At 40.1% G+C, this 16,739-nt stretch overlaps 1 protein-coding gene across 7 annotated transcripts in view; it reads right to left on the bottom strand.

Moving 5' to 3' along the window:
• Nucleotides 1–16,739, bottom strand: part of RYR2 (ryanodine receptor 2) — a 794,036-nt gene that overhangs the window by 317,785 nt on the left and 459,512 nt on the right. For all 7 annotated transcript variants that reach the window (XM_077998277.1, XM_077998259.1, XM_077998275.1 and 4 more), the window contains 2 exons: nucleotides 16,565–16,669; nucleotides 11,906–12,009 (listed from right to left, as the gene is read on the bottom strand). In XM_077998277.1, the coding sequence (XP_077854403.1) occupies nucleotides 11,906–12,009; nucleotides 16,565–16,669 (209 nt within the window). The remainder of the gene's footprint in view (nucleotides 1–11,905; nucleotides 12,010–16,564; nucleotides 16,670–16,739) is intronic.

Here is a 16,739-nt window from a genome sequence, read left to right on the forward strand (position 1 = left end):
AGAAAAAGGGCAGCCTCACTAATAATGAGGCTGGTGAGAGGGTAGGCCACATATTTTGGGATACTTTGGCAAATTAAAGCACCATATTCAACTTAAAAGCCATTAAGGGATTTTTTTTTATTTTTTTATTTTTATTTTTATTTATTTTTTTTTTTAGATGGAGTCTCGCTCTGTCACCCAGGGTGGAGTGCAATGCCATGATCTCGGCTCACTGCAACCTCTGCCTCCTGGGTTCAAGCAATTATCCTGCCTCAGCCTCCCAAGCAGCTGGAATTACAGGCACTTGCCACAATGCATGGCTAATTTTTGTAATTTTAGTAGAGACAGGGCTTCACCATGTTAGCTAGGCTGGTCTTGAACTCCTGACCTCAGATGATCCACCTGCCTCGGCCTCCCAAAGTGCTGAGATTACAGGCTCACCTGACCCACCGTGCCCAGCCCCATTAAGGGATTTTAAATAGAAAGATTGACATGATCACCTAAATGTTTGAAAAGAACACAATGGCTACAAAGTACAGAATAGATAGAGGTGCTATAGCATTCTGTTTGCTAGTATTTTTGTTGAGGATTGCTGTGTCTATGTTATTCAGGGATATTGGTCTATAGTTTTCTTTTTTGTTGTATGCTTGTCTGGTTTTGGGTGATACTGGCTTCATAGAGCAGTTAGGGAGAATTTCCTCCTCCTTGATTTTGTTGAAACAGTTTCAGGAGGATTAGTATTAGTTCTATGTATGTTAGGTACAATTCATCTGTAAATCCATCTGATCCTGGGCTTTTAATTGCTGGGACACTTTTCATTACTGACTCAATCTTTTTTATTCTTCTTTTTTGGAGAGAGTCTCACTCTGTTGCCTAGGCTAGAGTGCAGTGGTACAATCCCAGCTCATCACAACCTCTGTCTCTCAGGTTAAAGCAATTCTCCTGCCTCAGCCTCCCAAGCAGCTGGGATTACTGGTGTGCACCACCATACCCGGCTAATTTTTGTATTTTTAATAAAGTCAGGGTTTCACCATGTTGGCCAGGCTGGTCTGGAACTTCTGACCTCAAGTGATCCACCCACCTCGGCCTCCCAAAGTGCCAGGATTACAGGCGTGAGCCATCGCACGTGGCCACTGATTCAATCTTGCTACTCGTTATTGCTCTGTTCAGGTTTTCAATTTCTTCCTGGTTCAGTCTTGGGAGGGAGGCTGTGTGTTTTTAGGAATTAAGTGGGTTTTATATCAGGAACACAAGCATGGTTCAACATCTGTAAATCAATAAATGTGGTATGTCGCATAAACAGAACCAACAACAAATACCATATGAGCATCTCAACAGACGCAGAAAAAGCATTTGATAAAATTCAGCATCATTTCATAATAAGAACTCTCAATAAACAAGGGATAGAAGGAACATACCGCAAAATACCAAAGGCCATATACGACAGTCCCACAGGTAACATTATGCTGAATGGGGAAAGTTAAAAACTTTTCCTCTAAGAACTGGAACAAAACAAGGATATTTTCTCTCACCACTACTATTCATTACAGTGCTGGAAGACCTAGCCAGGGCAGTCAGGCAGTGGAAAGAAATAAACGGCATCTAAACTGGAAAAACTGAAGTCTAATTATCCTTGTTTGCTGACAATTTGATCTTATGTCAAGAAAAACCTAAGGACGCCACAAAAAACTCTTATTTGATACATGAATTCAGTAAAATTGCAGTATGTAAACTCAATGTACAAAAATTGGCAGCATATCTATAGACCAGTAACAATCTAACTAAGAAACAAATCAAGGAGGCAATCCTATTTACAATATCCACATAAAAATTAAAATACTTAATTGAAATACCTAAAATACCTAATTAAAATATATTTAACCAAGGAGGCGAAAGATCTGTACAAGAGAAACTACAAAACAATGATGAAAGAAATTATAGGTGATGCAAACAAACAGAAAAACAGCCCATGATCAAGAATCTGAAGAATTAGTGTTAAAATGACGATACTGCCCAAAGCAATCCATAAATTCAATGCAGCTCATATCAAAATACCAATGTCATTTTTCACAGAATTAGGGAAAAACAATCCTAAAATTCAAATGGAACAAAAAAGAGCCCAAATAGCCAAAGAAATTCTGAGGGGGACAAAAAGGAGGCATCATATTACCTGACTTAAAATTTTATTATAAGCCTATAGTAACCAACAGAGCATGGTACTGGTATAAAAACAGACAAATAGATCAATGGAACAGAATAGAGAACCCAGAAATAAAGCTACATATTTACAGCCATATTTGTTGGCATTCACAAAGCCAACAAGAGCACACATTGGAGAAAGGATACACTCTTCAATAAATGTTGCTCGGAAAACTGGATGGCCACATACAGAAGAGTAAAACTGGTCCCCTATCTCTCACCACGTACAAAAATCAACTCAAGATGAGTTAAGACTTAAACAAAAGACTCAAAATTATAAAAATACTAGAAGAAAATCTAGGGAAAACTCTTCTGAACATTGGTCTAGGCAAATAATTTATGACTAAGACCTCAAAAACCCAGGTAACAATAACAAAAATAGACAAACAAGACCTATTTAAACTAATAAGCTTCTGCACAGTGAGAGAAAGAATCAACAGAGTGAAGACACAACCTGCAGAATGCAAGAAAAAATTTGCAAACAATTCATCTGACATCAAACTACTCATTCATCCAGAATATGTAAGAAACAAACAATTCAACAACAAGAAAAGCATCAAATAGTCTCATTAAAAAGTGGGCAAAGGACATGAATAGACATTTTTCAAATGAAGACATATAAATGGCTAACAGGTATATGAGAAAATGTTGAACATCACTAATCATCAGAGAAACGCAAACTAAAACCAAGATGAGATATCGTCCTACACCAGTCAGAATGGCTATTATTAAAAATGCAAACAACAAACAAAAAACAGACATAGCGAGAATGCAGAGAAAAGGGAACTCTTATGCACTGTTGGTGGGAATGTAAATTAGTACAGCCTCTATGAAAAAATAGTACAGAAACTTATCAAGGAGCTAAAAATAAAACTACCATTTGATCCAGCTATCCTACTATTGGATATCTACCCAAAGGAAAAGAAATCGATATATCAAAAAGACACCTGCACTTGTATGTTTACTGCCGCACTATTCACATCAGTAAAGAAACGGAAGGAACCTAAGTGTACATCAGTGGATGAATGGATAAAGAAAATGTGGCATAAATACGTAATGGACTATTATTCAGCAGTAAAGAAGAATGAAATCATGTATTTTGTAGCAACATGATTAGAATTGGGGTCATTATTTTAACTGAAATAAGCTAGACCCAGAAAGACAAATACCCACGTTCTCATTCATAAGTGGATGTTAAAAAAAAATCTGTACACATGAACATAGAGTGGAACGACAGTGAATGGAGACTTGGAAGAGTGAGGGGATTGGAAGGGAGTAGATGATGAGAAATTACTTAATGGGCGCAATATACATTAACTGGGTGATGGATACCCTCAAAGTCCTGACTTTTGTTACTTTATGCATGTAACAAAATTGCACATGTAGCCTGTAAATTTGTACAATGTTTAAAAAGGCAAAAAAAAAAAAAAAAGGATAGAAAAGAGTGCATCTAGGGTGTATTTCAATTGGATCTGTTGGAAGGATATTATAATTTCACATGAGAAATAACGGTAGCTTAGACTAGGTTAGTATAGGGTGGCAATCATGTTGGAGTTGATGATGTGGTGATAGTAACATTAGTAATGGAAGAAAACAAAGAAGTCGATGGATTAAAAGATCAATAGAAAGCCATGGGTGAAGGGAAGGGATATGTCCAGGATGACTCCCAGATATCCGAGTTGTGTTCTGGGGGACACTTAACACAACAAGGGAAGGAAACTGAAAGAAGCCTGAGATTTGAAAGTATAAAAAAGTCACAAAGTTTGAGGTATATTTGCAATATCTAAGCAAGTTGGCATCTGAGAATGTTATGTGCTGGATACCTTTTTAGGACGAGGCACATGATTGTGAATTTAAAAAAAAAATCATGCTATGGACTTCAGGTGATAACAATGTGTCAATGTAGGTTCATCAATTGTTATAAATGTACCATTCTGTTAAGGGCAGCTGCCTGTGGAAACAGGGGGCATATGAAAAGTCTCTGTATCTTCCCTTTAACTTTGCTGAGATCCTAAAACTGCTCTAAAAAATAAAGTTTTTTTGTTTGTTTGTTTTTAATTATAGTTCCTGACTTCATGGAGCTTACAGTCTAGAACAAGCTTTTCCAGTCCACAGCCCAGGATGGCTTTGAATGTGGCCCAACAGAAATTCATAAACTTTCCTAAAACATTATGAGATGTTTTTGTGATTTTTGTTTTAGTTCATCAGCTATCATTAGTGTTAGTGTATTTTGTGTGTGGCCCAACATAATTCTTCTTCCAATGTGGCCCAGGGAAGTCAAAAAATTGGATACCACTGGTCTAGAAGGGAAGACAAGTATTAAATAACCTCAGAAAGTGGTATTACAAATTGTGGTGAGAGTTATAAAAACACTATCAGGTGTTATAAAGGAAGTGAAGGAAGTGGTGAGGAAATTCTTATCAGGGAAGTGATATTTAGATGAAGACCTGAGGGATGAGTAGCAAGGAGCTCCTTTAAGGATGAAATGAAGAATTTTCCAGGCAAAGGGAACAGAATAGGTGAGGCAGGAAAAAGTTTAACTCATTACCAGGAAGAGACCATGAGGGCTGGAACATAAGGAACAAGGCAAAGTCAAAGATTGGTGCAAGGCATGATGACAAACAGGAGGTGTCAAATTGTCTGGGTCCCGCACACACTTGTGAAGACATCAGACTCCATTCAAGTTCCATGGGAAGCCACTGAGCAGTTTTAAGCAACATACGAATGAATGCATGTGTATGTATGAACTCAGGTTGCTGTGTTTAGAATAAAGAAGGCAAGCAGGAGGACCAGGTAGGAGATGGCAATGGTAGTGTGGGTGACAGATGATGGTGGCTTGGACCAGAGTGACTGCTGTGGAAAGGGAGGATGGGGGAAGAGTGATGTATACTTGGGAGGACCTGATTTTGGGTTAGAAGTAGGAATGAAACAAAGGGAAGAGTCAAAGGTGATTCCCAGGTTCCTTGCCTGTGTAGCAGGATGAAGAGCTACGCATGTTGAAAGTCTCAATGGACTCCCAAATGCAAATACAGGGGACATAAGGCTATATAGGTCTAGGGCGCTTCTGATGCATCCAGGGGAAAATGCCAATGGAATGATAGGACATACAATTCTGTCACTCAGAGCAGATGTCTGGGGTAGAGATGGACATTTGGGGAGGTATCAGCACCTGTGTGGTAATTAAGTCATGGAGTGGTGAGAACACCTTCAGAGAGTTTGCACACTGAGAAGAAATGGCCCAGGACTGAACATAAAGATTCACATTTAGAACTTGGGAAGATTGGCTGGGTGCAGTGGTTCACACCTGTAATCCCAGCACTCTGGGAGGCCGAGGCAGGTGGATCACCTGAGGTCAGGGGTTTGAGACCAGCCTGGCCAACATGGCAAAACCCCATCTCTACTAAAAAAAATACAAAAGAAAAAATAACCAGAGGTGGTGGCGGGCACCTGTAATCCCAGCTACTTGGGAGGCTGAGGCAGGAGAATCGCTTGAACCTGGGAGACAGAGGTTGCAGTGAGCTGAGATCACACAACTGCACTCCAGCTTAGGCAACAGAGCGAGACTCCTTCAAATAAATAAGTAAGTAAGTAGGGAAGATTGTTGCCAGCAAGAAACCAAAAAGAAGAAAGAGGAGGAGGAGGAGGAGGAAGAGACAGAAAAAGGAGAAGGAGAAAGATAAGGAGAAGAAGAGGAGGAAAAAGGAGGAGAGGAGAAGAAGAAAAGTGAGAAGGAGAAGAGCAAGAAGGAGAAGAGAAAGGAGAAGGAGAAGAGGGAAGAGGAAGGAAGAGAAGAGAGGAAAAGAGGGAAGAGGAGGAGAAGAGGGAGGAGAAGAGGGAGGAGAAGAGGGAGGAGAAGAGGGAGGAGAAGAGGAGGGAGGAGAAGGAGGAGGAGAAAGATGAGAAGAGGGAGGAGAAGAGGCAGGAGGAGGAGAAGAGAGGAGAAGAGGGAAGAGAAGAAGGAAAAGAAGAAGAGGAAGGAGAAGAGGGAAGAGAAGAGGAGGGAGGAGAAGGAGGAGGAGAAAGATGAGAAAAGGGAGGAGGAGAAGAGGCAGGAGGAGGAGAAGAGGAAGTAGGGGAAGGAGAAGAGGAAGGAGGAGAAGAAGAGGAAGAAGGGGAAGGAGAATAGGGAGAAGGAGAAGAGGGAGAAAGAGAAGAGGGGGAGGAGAAGAGGGAGAAAAGGAAGAGGGAGGAGAAGAAGAGGGAGGAGGAGAAGAGGGAGAAGGAGGAGAGGGAGAGGGAGAGGCAGAAGGAGAAGGAGGCAGAAGGAGGAGGAGGAAGGAGGAGGAGGAGGAAGAAGGAGGAGGAGGAGGAAGGAAGAGAAGGAGGAGGAGGGGAAGGAGGGAAGGAAGGAAGGAAGGAAGGAAGGAAGGAAGGAAGGAAGGAAGGAAGGAAGGAAGGAAGGAAGGAAGGAAGGAAGGAAGGAAGGAAGGAAGGAAGGGAAAAAAAGGAGGGGAGGGGAAAGGAAGAGGTGGGTGAGGAAGGGAGGGGAGGGAGCGGGAGGAGGAAGAGGAAAAGAGGTATGAGAAACTAACTTGCGGCCGGGCGCGGTGGCTCAAGCCTGTAATCCCAGCACTTTGGGAGGCCGAGACCGGCGGATCACGAGGTCAGGAGATCGAGACCATCCTGGCTAACCCAGTGAAACCCCGTCTCTACTAAAAAATACAAAAAACTAGCCGGGCGAGGCGGCGGGCGCCTGTAGTCCCAGCTACTCAGGAGGCTGAGGCAGGAGAATGGCGTAAACCTGGGAGGCGGAGCTTGCAGTGAGCCGAGATCCGGCCACTGCATTCCAGCCTGGGAGACAGACCGAGACTCCGTCTCAAAAAAAAAAAAAAAAAAAAAAAAAAAAAAAAGAGAAACTAACTTGCTGTCTTGGACAAAAATTCCACCTCTCCCCTTATCAGTTATTTGTCTCCCTTCCATATTGCTTTCCTCCCCATCCCCGTGTCCTGGGTCCCTACTATTCGTCCCACCCTTTGCCACATACGTGCACAAGCACACTACATCATCTAAAAATAATTTTCAGGAAAAATATTTGGCTAGGGGAAAAAATATCATTGTAGTGTCACCATATTTTTGCTAACTTCCAAAGAAATAAATTCTATGAATGTGCATTATATGTTGATTAAAAATCCTTATATCAATTATTTCTAAAATGTGAACTGTTTATTCAGAAATTTAGATCTGGAATTTGGAAAATAATAAAAACTAAACCAGAAATTGAACCTTTGGTAACACTGATCACATTTGAGGGGTGTCTGGCAGGCATGATCCACCAAGCTGTGCTGTTCTGAGAGTGTCCCAATTTTGCAGTACTATACGATACACAGATGATGATGATGAAAGTCTAAAGTAAGTTGTCACTGTCAACAATTTATGTTAAAAAATCACAGAAACAGCACCCAAAATTCATATTTCATTAAATCACTCCTCAACCCGAAATAAGGGATATTCTGGAATAATTTCTGCTTGTTATTTGGAACTTCTAAAGATTTAAACAAATGAAGCTGTTCACCCTCCCACGATATATTTATTAAACAAACAAACAAAAAAACCTACACTATGCTTCCTCTGTCAGACATATGTTGCTAAAGGCTTTATCAATAGCCTATTAGTCCCTATAATAAATCCATGAAGAAAATACATTATGATCCTCATTTTACTAAGGAGAAGAAAACCTAGGGTTCAGAGGAGTTGAGTGACTTCAGCAACATTTCTTTGGTGGAATAAGGCCTTAAGTCCAGACAACCCAACTCCAGAGTCTGTGTTCTTACCTACCCTGCTCTGGGGACTGCCAATTAAATAAGTGAATACAGGAAATACAGGAAGACAGTACTGTACTTTCTCTAAACCCCTGGAATTGGGCATGGTACGAATCTTAGAGAAGTATAGGTGTTTTCCCCTAATTCGATTTGTAAATAAATAAATAAAAATCAGTCCATCATAAAACCATATAAACTAGCTGTAAGAAAATCAACAAAGAAATGTTAAGCATTTGCTTGTGAAGAGGGTGATTTACATTCATCAGAGAGAATAAAACCACAGTATGTGCAGTCTGAAGATTAACCAAACCAGCCACCAGCAGCTGGTAGGCATGACACTGGATTACATGTAATAGTCAAAGGCACAACATGCTAAATGCAAATACAGAGATTTCTACAGTCCAGAATTTACTCTCTGCAATAGCTGGCTCAGGTGTCAATTGCTAAAATGATAGGGAACGCACTGCAAATTTAAATTATGTTAGACCATGACCTTTCAATAAAACATTCTGTTGTAAAAGATGAAGAAATAATGAGCTGCCATGAATTACTAAGCTAAATATACAAGCCTCATGTCAAGAGCACAAAGTAAGATCAGAGATGCTGAATCCAAGTACTCAGGACACAGGGCTGTATTCTTTATTACAAGCAAACCTTGTAATTTTTAACCTCTGGTTCTCAGTTTACTTGATGTGTATTTATCACTTCTTCTTTTAAGTTCCTAGTAGAACCTAAGCTCAATCTATGCCTAATATGTTTATTTACAAGACAATCTGCATCCTGGAGGATATAGAGTTATACATCACTTCACAATGGGGATACACTCTGAGAAATGGGTCTTTAGGCGATTTCAGCATTATGTGAATATTATAGAGTATACTTGTACAAACCTAGATCACAGAGCCTACTACACACCTAAGTTATACGATAGAGCCTATTGCAGCTAGATTACAAACTTGTACATGTTACTTTACCAAATACTGTAGACAACTGTAACACAATGGTAAGTATTTGGGTATCTAAATATAGAAAAAGCAATGCATTGCACTAGGATGTTAGGACTGCCATGATGTCGTGATAGGAATTTGTCAGCTCCATTGTAATCTCATGGCCACCATCCTATATGCAGTCCATCATTAAGCCAAACACTGTTAGGCAGAGCTCATGACTACATAACTGAGCCCAAATTCTAGAATTTGAAATGAAGTTTAAGTTTTGTGTTCTGGGTCCCTGTTAAAATAATTCCAGTGTAAATAACTCCTTATGACTCTTAACAAAACTGAAACAAGCAAAAAGGACTAAAGTATAGTTTTGTACATAATATAAAAACATATTAGGATAAGTCATCTATTTGAACAAATCCAGTTCTACAGGGCATCAGGGATGGAAAGAGGACAAGAGTAAAGTTACCAGCTTTGCAAAAACATTCTCTTTACTCTTCTATATCAAAATCTGAAATTATATTTCTTCCTTTATTCCACTGCAGTCCCATTATTCCATCCGCAAAGTTAAGTGGCAAAATCAAGAGGTAAATTGGCAACAATCACTAAAAAGCAAATTTGCCTTTACAGGTGATATAAAATACTCTACAGTAGCTTTTCTCAAAACACCTGCTCAGGCTGGATGCAGTGGCAAGCTCCTTTAGCCCTAGATACCCAGACTGAGGCCAGAGAATCACTTGAACTCAGGAGTTGTAGGCTGCAGTGTGCCATGGTCAAGCCTATGAATTGCCATTGCTCACCAGCCTGGGCAACATAGTAAGACTCTGGCTCCTTTTAAATTTATTTTTATTACTAGTATTTTTGAGACAGGGTCCTGCTCTGTCATCCAGGTTGGAGTGTAGTGGTGTGATCACAGCTCACTGGAGCCTCAATCTCCCAGGCTTAATCCATCCTCCCACCTCAGCCTCCGAGCAGCTGAGACTACAGGTGTGTGCCATTATGCTCAGATAAGTTTTATATTTTTTGTTGACAGGGGGTCTCACTATGTAGCCCAGGATGGTCTCAAACTCCTGGGCTCAAGCCATCTACTGGTCTTGGCCTCCCAAAGGGCTGGGATTACCGGCATGAGCCACTGTGCCCAGCTGACTTTGGCTCCTTAAAAAACTAAAACAAAACCAAAGATATGTTGCTCAGATAAATAGTCCTCAAAGGTATGCTCTGAAAAGAGGCTGCTATGGTCAAATAAGTTTAGTAAATACCATAAACAGACTTCACCCCAAAGTTCTGAAAAGTCCATCAGCAAAAATTTTGAAATTATTTAACTCTTTGAATTTAGCATGTTTTAAATATATTAAATCAGTGCTTCCCAAATTACTTATGGTGAAGAAGTAATTTATTTTTTAATATTCGGGTTTCATTTTCTGATATCATGCAATAAAACTGTTAGAGAAAATTGAATTCTCAAAATGAAGACATATAGGCTATGACCTCACATTTCTTAAATTATTAGATTCAATATATGTAAAACTGCTTCCCTAAATTGGTATAGAAGTTTATAAATACTTACTCTTAATATCTTATTTAGTCACAAATCAGTAACAATTTGTGACTGGCCCAGTCCCTGGTCCACAGTCCACATTTTGTGGACCTGTATTGTATCAGATCACTATCGGGAGAATCCACTCCCGATAGTTACATGAGTTCTGTTCTATTTCCTAAGTATCTTGGCTGGTTTGAGAAATAAAGGGAAAGAGCACAAGAGAAATTTAAAGCTTGGTGTCCAGGGCAGACATCACATGTCAGCAGGATCCATGATGTTCTCTGAGCCCTAAAACCAGCAAGCTTTTATTAGCAATTTTCAAAAGGGGAGGGAGTGCACGAATAGGGTGTGGGTCACAGAGATCACAGACTTCACAAGGTAATAAAATATCACAAAGCAAATGGAGGCAGGGTGAGATCACAGGACCACTGGATGGGGCGAAATTAAAATTGCTAATGAAGTTTCGGGCACGCATTGTCATTGATAACATCTTATCAGGAAACAGGGTTTGAGAGCAGACAATCTGTCTGACCAAAATGTATTAGGTGGGAATTTTCCTCATCCTAATAAGCCTGGAAGCGCTACAGGAGACCGGGGCTTATTTCATCCCTTCGGCTTTGACCACAAAAGATGGCATGCCTTGAGGGGGCCGTCTATAAACCCACCCTCAGGGTGCATTCTCTTTCTCAGGGATGTTCCTTGCTGAGAAAAAGAATTCAGCGATATTTCTCCTATTTGCTTTTGAAAGAAGAGAAATATGGCTCTGTTCTGTCCGGCTCACCCGCAGCCAGAAGTCTTATCTCTGGTGTTCCCTGACATTGCTGTTATCCTGTTTTCTTTTTTCAAGATGCCCAGATTTCACATTGTTCAAACACACATGCTCTACAAACAATTTGTGCAGCTGACACAATCATCACAGGGTTCTGAGGCGACATTTATCCTCCCCAGCTTACGAAGAAGATGATGGGATTAAGAGATTAAAGTAAAGACAGGCTTACGAAATCACAAGGGTATTGACTGGGGAAGTGATAAGTGTCCATGAAATCTTCACAATTTATGTTCAGAGATTACAGTAAAGACAGGTGTAAGAAATTATAAAAGTATTAATTTGGGGAACTAATAAATATCCATGAAATCTTCACAATTTATGTTCTTCTGTCACAGCTTCAGCCGGTCCCTCCATTCAGGGTCCCTGACTTCCCGCAACAGATCACAAAATCCTCATCATCCATAATTCCCATAAATATCTGTAGGACACCCTTTGCGAAATACTGATGTAGAACAAAAGGACATAAATGAACAGGGTCAAAGTCTTATTCTCAACAAATACTGATCCAATCCACTTATGCATTATCAAAAGTTCTAGCTGCAATTAAAAATCACTTCACAGCTGAATTAACATATAACATCGATACCTGTTTTTGTGTTTTGGTTTTTGTGTTTTTCGGAAACACAGATTGGAAAATAGAAAAAGTTAAGAAACTCACTTCAGGGTCTCAAGCGACATTTGTAAGTTGTAATTGCGCTCCTGTTCAGGCAGCTTGGAGAACTCCACCAGGCATGGGTGCTGTCTCTTGTTGTCATCTCTAACCTGAAACAGGATAGGAAATTGACATATAATAGTCTCCAATGCCATGCACTAGCAATGGAATTCAACTGTGTAGTGGAAAGTGGAGGCGGAAGGCAAGAAGGAACACCCAGATCATCAACCCCTCAAAGCTACCCCCACAACCTCTCAGATGCAGTGAATATCTGAGGTCACTGGTAGAAGCTGGAATTATCTTCGTTCCTTCTCTTCTGTTTGGCAGAGCTTCCATGAGCCCCCACCATGCAGACTCCTACCCCAGATTCCCATAGGCTCACTCACTCAGCTCCTTGTAGCATTTGCTTATATCTTACTTTCTCAGCGAGGTTTACCCCTCCCAATTGCCTAATTAGGACAGTCTGCCTGTCCACCCTACTCTTTTTTTTTTTTTTCTTTTTTGTCCATATACCTTCTAACAGATTGGATTTATTGAGTTATGGGGCTATTGTGTGTCTCCCTGAATTAGAAGATCAAAAATGCAAAGATTTTGGTCTCTTTTGTTCTTTGATGTGTCCCAAACACCTTAAACATTCCTGGTATGTCCTGGGTACTTGACACGTTTTATAAATTGAAATAAATCCTGTGTAAGAAGGGTGTGGTAACGACTTTGTTTTAATTCGTAGTAATTTTCCTGTATAGAACCAAACTGATTACAGACATCAATTAACGACAGGACTGACTGACATAAACACTTTGAGGTGGCTCTGGCTGTTCATTTTACCCCCTGCACGTTACTCTCGATCTCACAAATTACCCTACTACCTTCACAAAATTCAGTAGCATCATATGCAGGTGGTTTTTATATTACTCCTTGAAACTGTATATTAGCTATCACATTAAACTAAATGCAAGGTTTTAGGAATGAATTAATGAGAAAGATGTTCTCTCTCCTTGCATTAGTAATTAGGTTTGTTATCTTCTCAAAGACCTAAATTGCATCGGCATTAATGCTATGGCAGCACCTAGATGGCAACCCATATGCTGTCAAGGAACAAATTACTTCATGAGCATCATTACCAGGTCCTATAAATGCCACACAAGAAGTACACAAACATGAGTGAGTTTTTTTCAAGTCTTCAGCAGTCACCAAGTTAGAAATGATGTATTTATTCCTTTCCTTCTGGTCATCATTACAAATGAACAAGACTTATATAGAATCATATATTAGGTATACTTATTTAATTACAGAACTCTGAAAATGAAATTGAGTTATGTAATGTAACTCTAAACTCTAAATCTCTAATCCTACAAATGAAACACAAAATGAACATTTATAAAATGAATGTGTCTGAACCCGGAGACAATCTCCCCATTTAGGTCATCTCCACTTTGTCTGTACTCTCTACACCAGAGAATAACTAACACCATCATCTTCTCAAGCGTCTAAACAAAATGAGAAATCTGCGCAGATTCCCTTCCTTCTCCTGCGACACCCCATACACGAACACCGAAACACCTCCTGTAACCACGGCTCTTTATCTCCGCTGCGGGGCTCTGAGTCGCCTCTCACCTGGGGTGCCTGTGCCCTCTCCCTGCCCTCCTCCTGCCCCCAGGCTCTCTGCTTCTCCACATTCACAGCAGAGCTTCTTTTGAAAGCAGACAGAATTCTGTCACCTTCCTGCTAAGCATTTCTCAATGCTGTTTAGCCCCCTACAGAATAAAATCATCTTCTTCCCAAAGCCTTTTGTGACACACTTCCTGCGTACATGGCCTGGCTTCCCACCTCTTCTCCGCACCACAGCAGAGGTGTCCTCTTGTAACACTGCACCACTGAACGGTCATGGCAAACGTCCTGTCTCTTCTGCCTCCTCGCTTTTACACATGCCAGGTCCTCTGCCTACTACACGGTCATGCTTTCTGATTGCCAGCTATCTTGCACACATCCCTCAGCCTTGGCTCAAACATTTACCTCCTCCTGGAAGCCTTCCCTGATTTCCCTGGGAAGAGCTAAATATTACTTCTTTACTCTGTAATTGTTTGCCTACCTATCATTCAACTAAACAGGAAGCGCCTAGAAGGCAAACACAGTACCTTAAAAGTCAAGGTCTTTTCAAAACTGAGTCCCCAGGACTAAACACACCAGGCAAATAGACATACAATGAATGTTAAAGGGACAAATAAATGATAGATGGATTTGCCTTCTTAGTCCATAAACTAGAGCCTTTGCACCATGCTTCTGGGAAATACATCCCAAAGAAATGATAACTTCTTTGGAAAAAAAATCCAGCATGCTGGGTAGCTAAGTATAAATTGCTCCAAAGAAAATCATACTTGAATACTTCAAAACCTCATTTAAAATGTTAATGAATTTATGAAATTAGCATAGTAACAGGCACATATCTTAGTCTAGAATAACAGACCAAGGTCAAGGATTATAACTACTACACAAACAGGAGTTTCAGGGAAGGTCTTGGAAAAAAAGCAGGCTGCAAATCATACATTGATGAGAGAACACTTCCCGCGCCAGGAAAGGTGTGGCTGCTAACACAACAGCAGCAGACCCAGGGCTCAGTGTCTCCCGCAGAGGTACAGCAAGCCCAGTGTTGCCTCAACTGGCCTCAGATCCAGCAAAGGATAGCTTGAGGCAATTGTGGACAAGAAGCCTCCGCAGTACTGTGTTATCCTTTAGTTTAGTACTTGAAAACCCAAAGAGTGTCTTGAACATGGCAGGAATATGATGTATGGTATCAAGCAGAACTAAATTTAACTGGAAGAATCAATAATAATGAGACTTTATATTTTAGTCAGTTCTTAAAGAAGAAACACTCCTAAGACTTCACTGAAAACATAATCATTTAGGTGAACTTACTGAGTTTGCAGCGGAGATCATCTTAGAAGCCCACTGAAATATTTGCTATTACAATATGGGGTTTTGCTGCTTGTTTTACATTTTGTTGGATTTTTTTTTTTTTAATGAGAACTTTTAAAAAAATCGACCTGGCCTCTAATCATCTTTTCTTATTTTTGAAACTTCTGGGGAATGCTGCCTATAATTCCTCTGGCAATTGATTACTTACACATTTGTAGCATCTCTCTTCCTACCGACTAATAGATGGTTCAGTCTTTTATGTAGCATTTATACATATCCTTCAATTTTAAGAATTGATGAGGCTGGTTGTGCCTGTCATCCGGCCTATAATCCCAGCACTTTGGGAGGCTGAGGTGGGCAGATCACCTGAGGTCAGGAGTTCGAGACCAGCCTGGCCACATAGTGAAACCCTGTCTCTACTAAAAATACAAAGTTAGCCAGGTGTGGTGGTGCATGCCTGTAAAACCAGCTACTTGGGAGGCTGAGGCAGGAGAATCGCTTGAACCCAGGAGGTGGAGGTTGCAGTGAGCCAAGATCACACCACTGCACTCCAGCCTGGGTAACAAGAGTGAAACTCTATCTCAAAAACAAACAAACAAACAAAAAAATTGATGAATGTAGCACAAAACTAGGTACCCAAGGGTTTGCTGGGGTAACAAATGTCTAACTATCATTTAGTTAATCAAAGTATCCCATTTTCTAGTCATGCTTCAGCAAGCCTTACAGTGACCTGCAGTCACTTTCTAAATTCTGTCTGAGAAAACCGTGATTCCAGTCTTGGAGCTGCTACTCACTAGTTACGTGATGCCTGCCAAGGCATTTAGCAACTGCAAGAAGTCTCCGTTAGGTCATCACCAGTACAACTGGAATAATAGTACAACCCAGTTCACCGTGATGACAATTTGACCTAATAATCTGTATGTGAGAATGCAAGACACTGAATAAATATATAAATATTACTGAGTAGTGTGGAGTATCACACGATACTACTACGAACATTAAGTATTCTTTATTTAGAGCTCAACGCAATAAACTATGATGAGTAAATACATTAATTTCCCTATTCACTCAGGTATAAGAAAGTGTTACAGCCTTTGGGACCCTTAGAATGATATCATACAAATGAAAGTATTACCATGGTTTTGACACAAACAAGTATATGATATACACTAGGATTATACAGGAAGTTGTTTGTTTTAAATCTAAATTATATTAAGTTGTAAACTAAGATCTTTAGCAGAGTATCATTTAGAAGCATGTGCAGTCACGATTTCTCAGCCTTTATTCTACCTGTAAAACCAACTAGGAACGTTTGCCCGCAGGTCTCCTGCTTTTACACACAATTGGTACTGAAAGAAAAGAAACATCAGTGAGGGAAAAGTAAATTGCCTTCTTTTCACTTTCAGTTTTCACTTTCAATTTCACTGAGATTTTTTTAAGTGGCTTAAAAATCAATGCCTATTATCTGTGTATGTTAACCTTGATTTGAAAATATAACTTGCAGCCCAGAGACAGATAACTTTCCATTGTCTAAGCAGCTAGACCATCCTTCAGTGAACCTGCCAATAATGCCTGTCAGCCCCATTAACTACAATCATGTAGTAATGCAAAACTGCACAAAAACTAATGTGCTGGGGGGAAAACATCAATCTAATTGATTGATGTCACCCCAAAGCAGGAAAAGGGAGAAAAAGTTCTGTTTTCAGAAAGATGTGTTAACAGAATCCGAAAATAAATTTCAAAATTACGTACCGGTCCATACTGCCAGCCAAGCTCAATTTTATTCATAACCCAGAGTTCATGGATATTCTCTGCCAGTTTTTCTCTTATTCTTTCTAGATGAGGAGGCAACACAATCTAAAATTTACAAAAAGGAAAAAAAAAAAAAAGACATCAGAAACAAATGCAATAAGATGCGGTGCCAATG

Source organism: Macaca mulatta, chromosome 1 (genome assembly GCF_049350105.2).
Source record: "Macaca mulatta isolate MMU2019108-1 chromosome 1, T2T-MMU8v2.0, whole genome shotgun sequence".
In the NCBI taxonomy this organism is placed as follows: Eukaryota; Metazoa; Chordata; class Mammalia; order Primates; family Cercopithecidae; genus Macaca; species Macaca mulatta.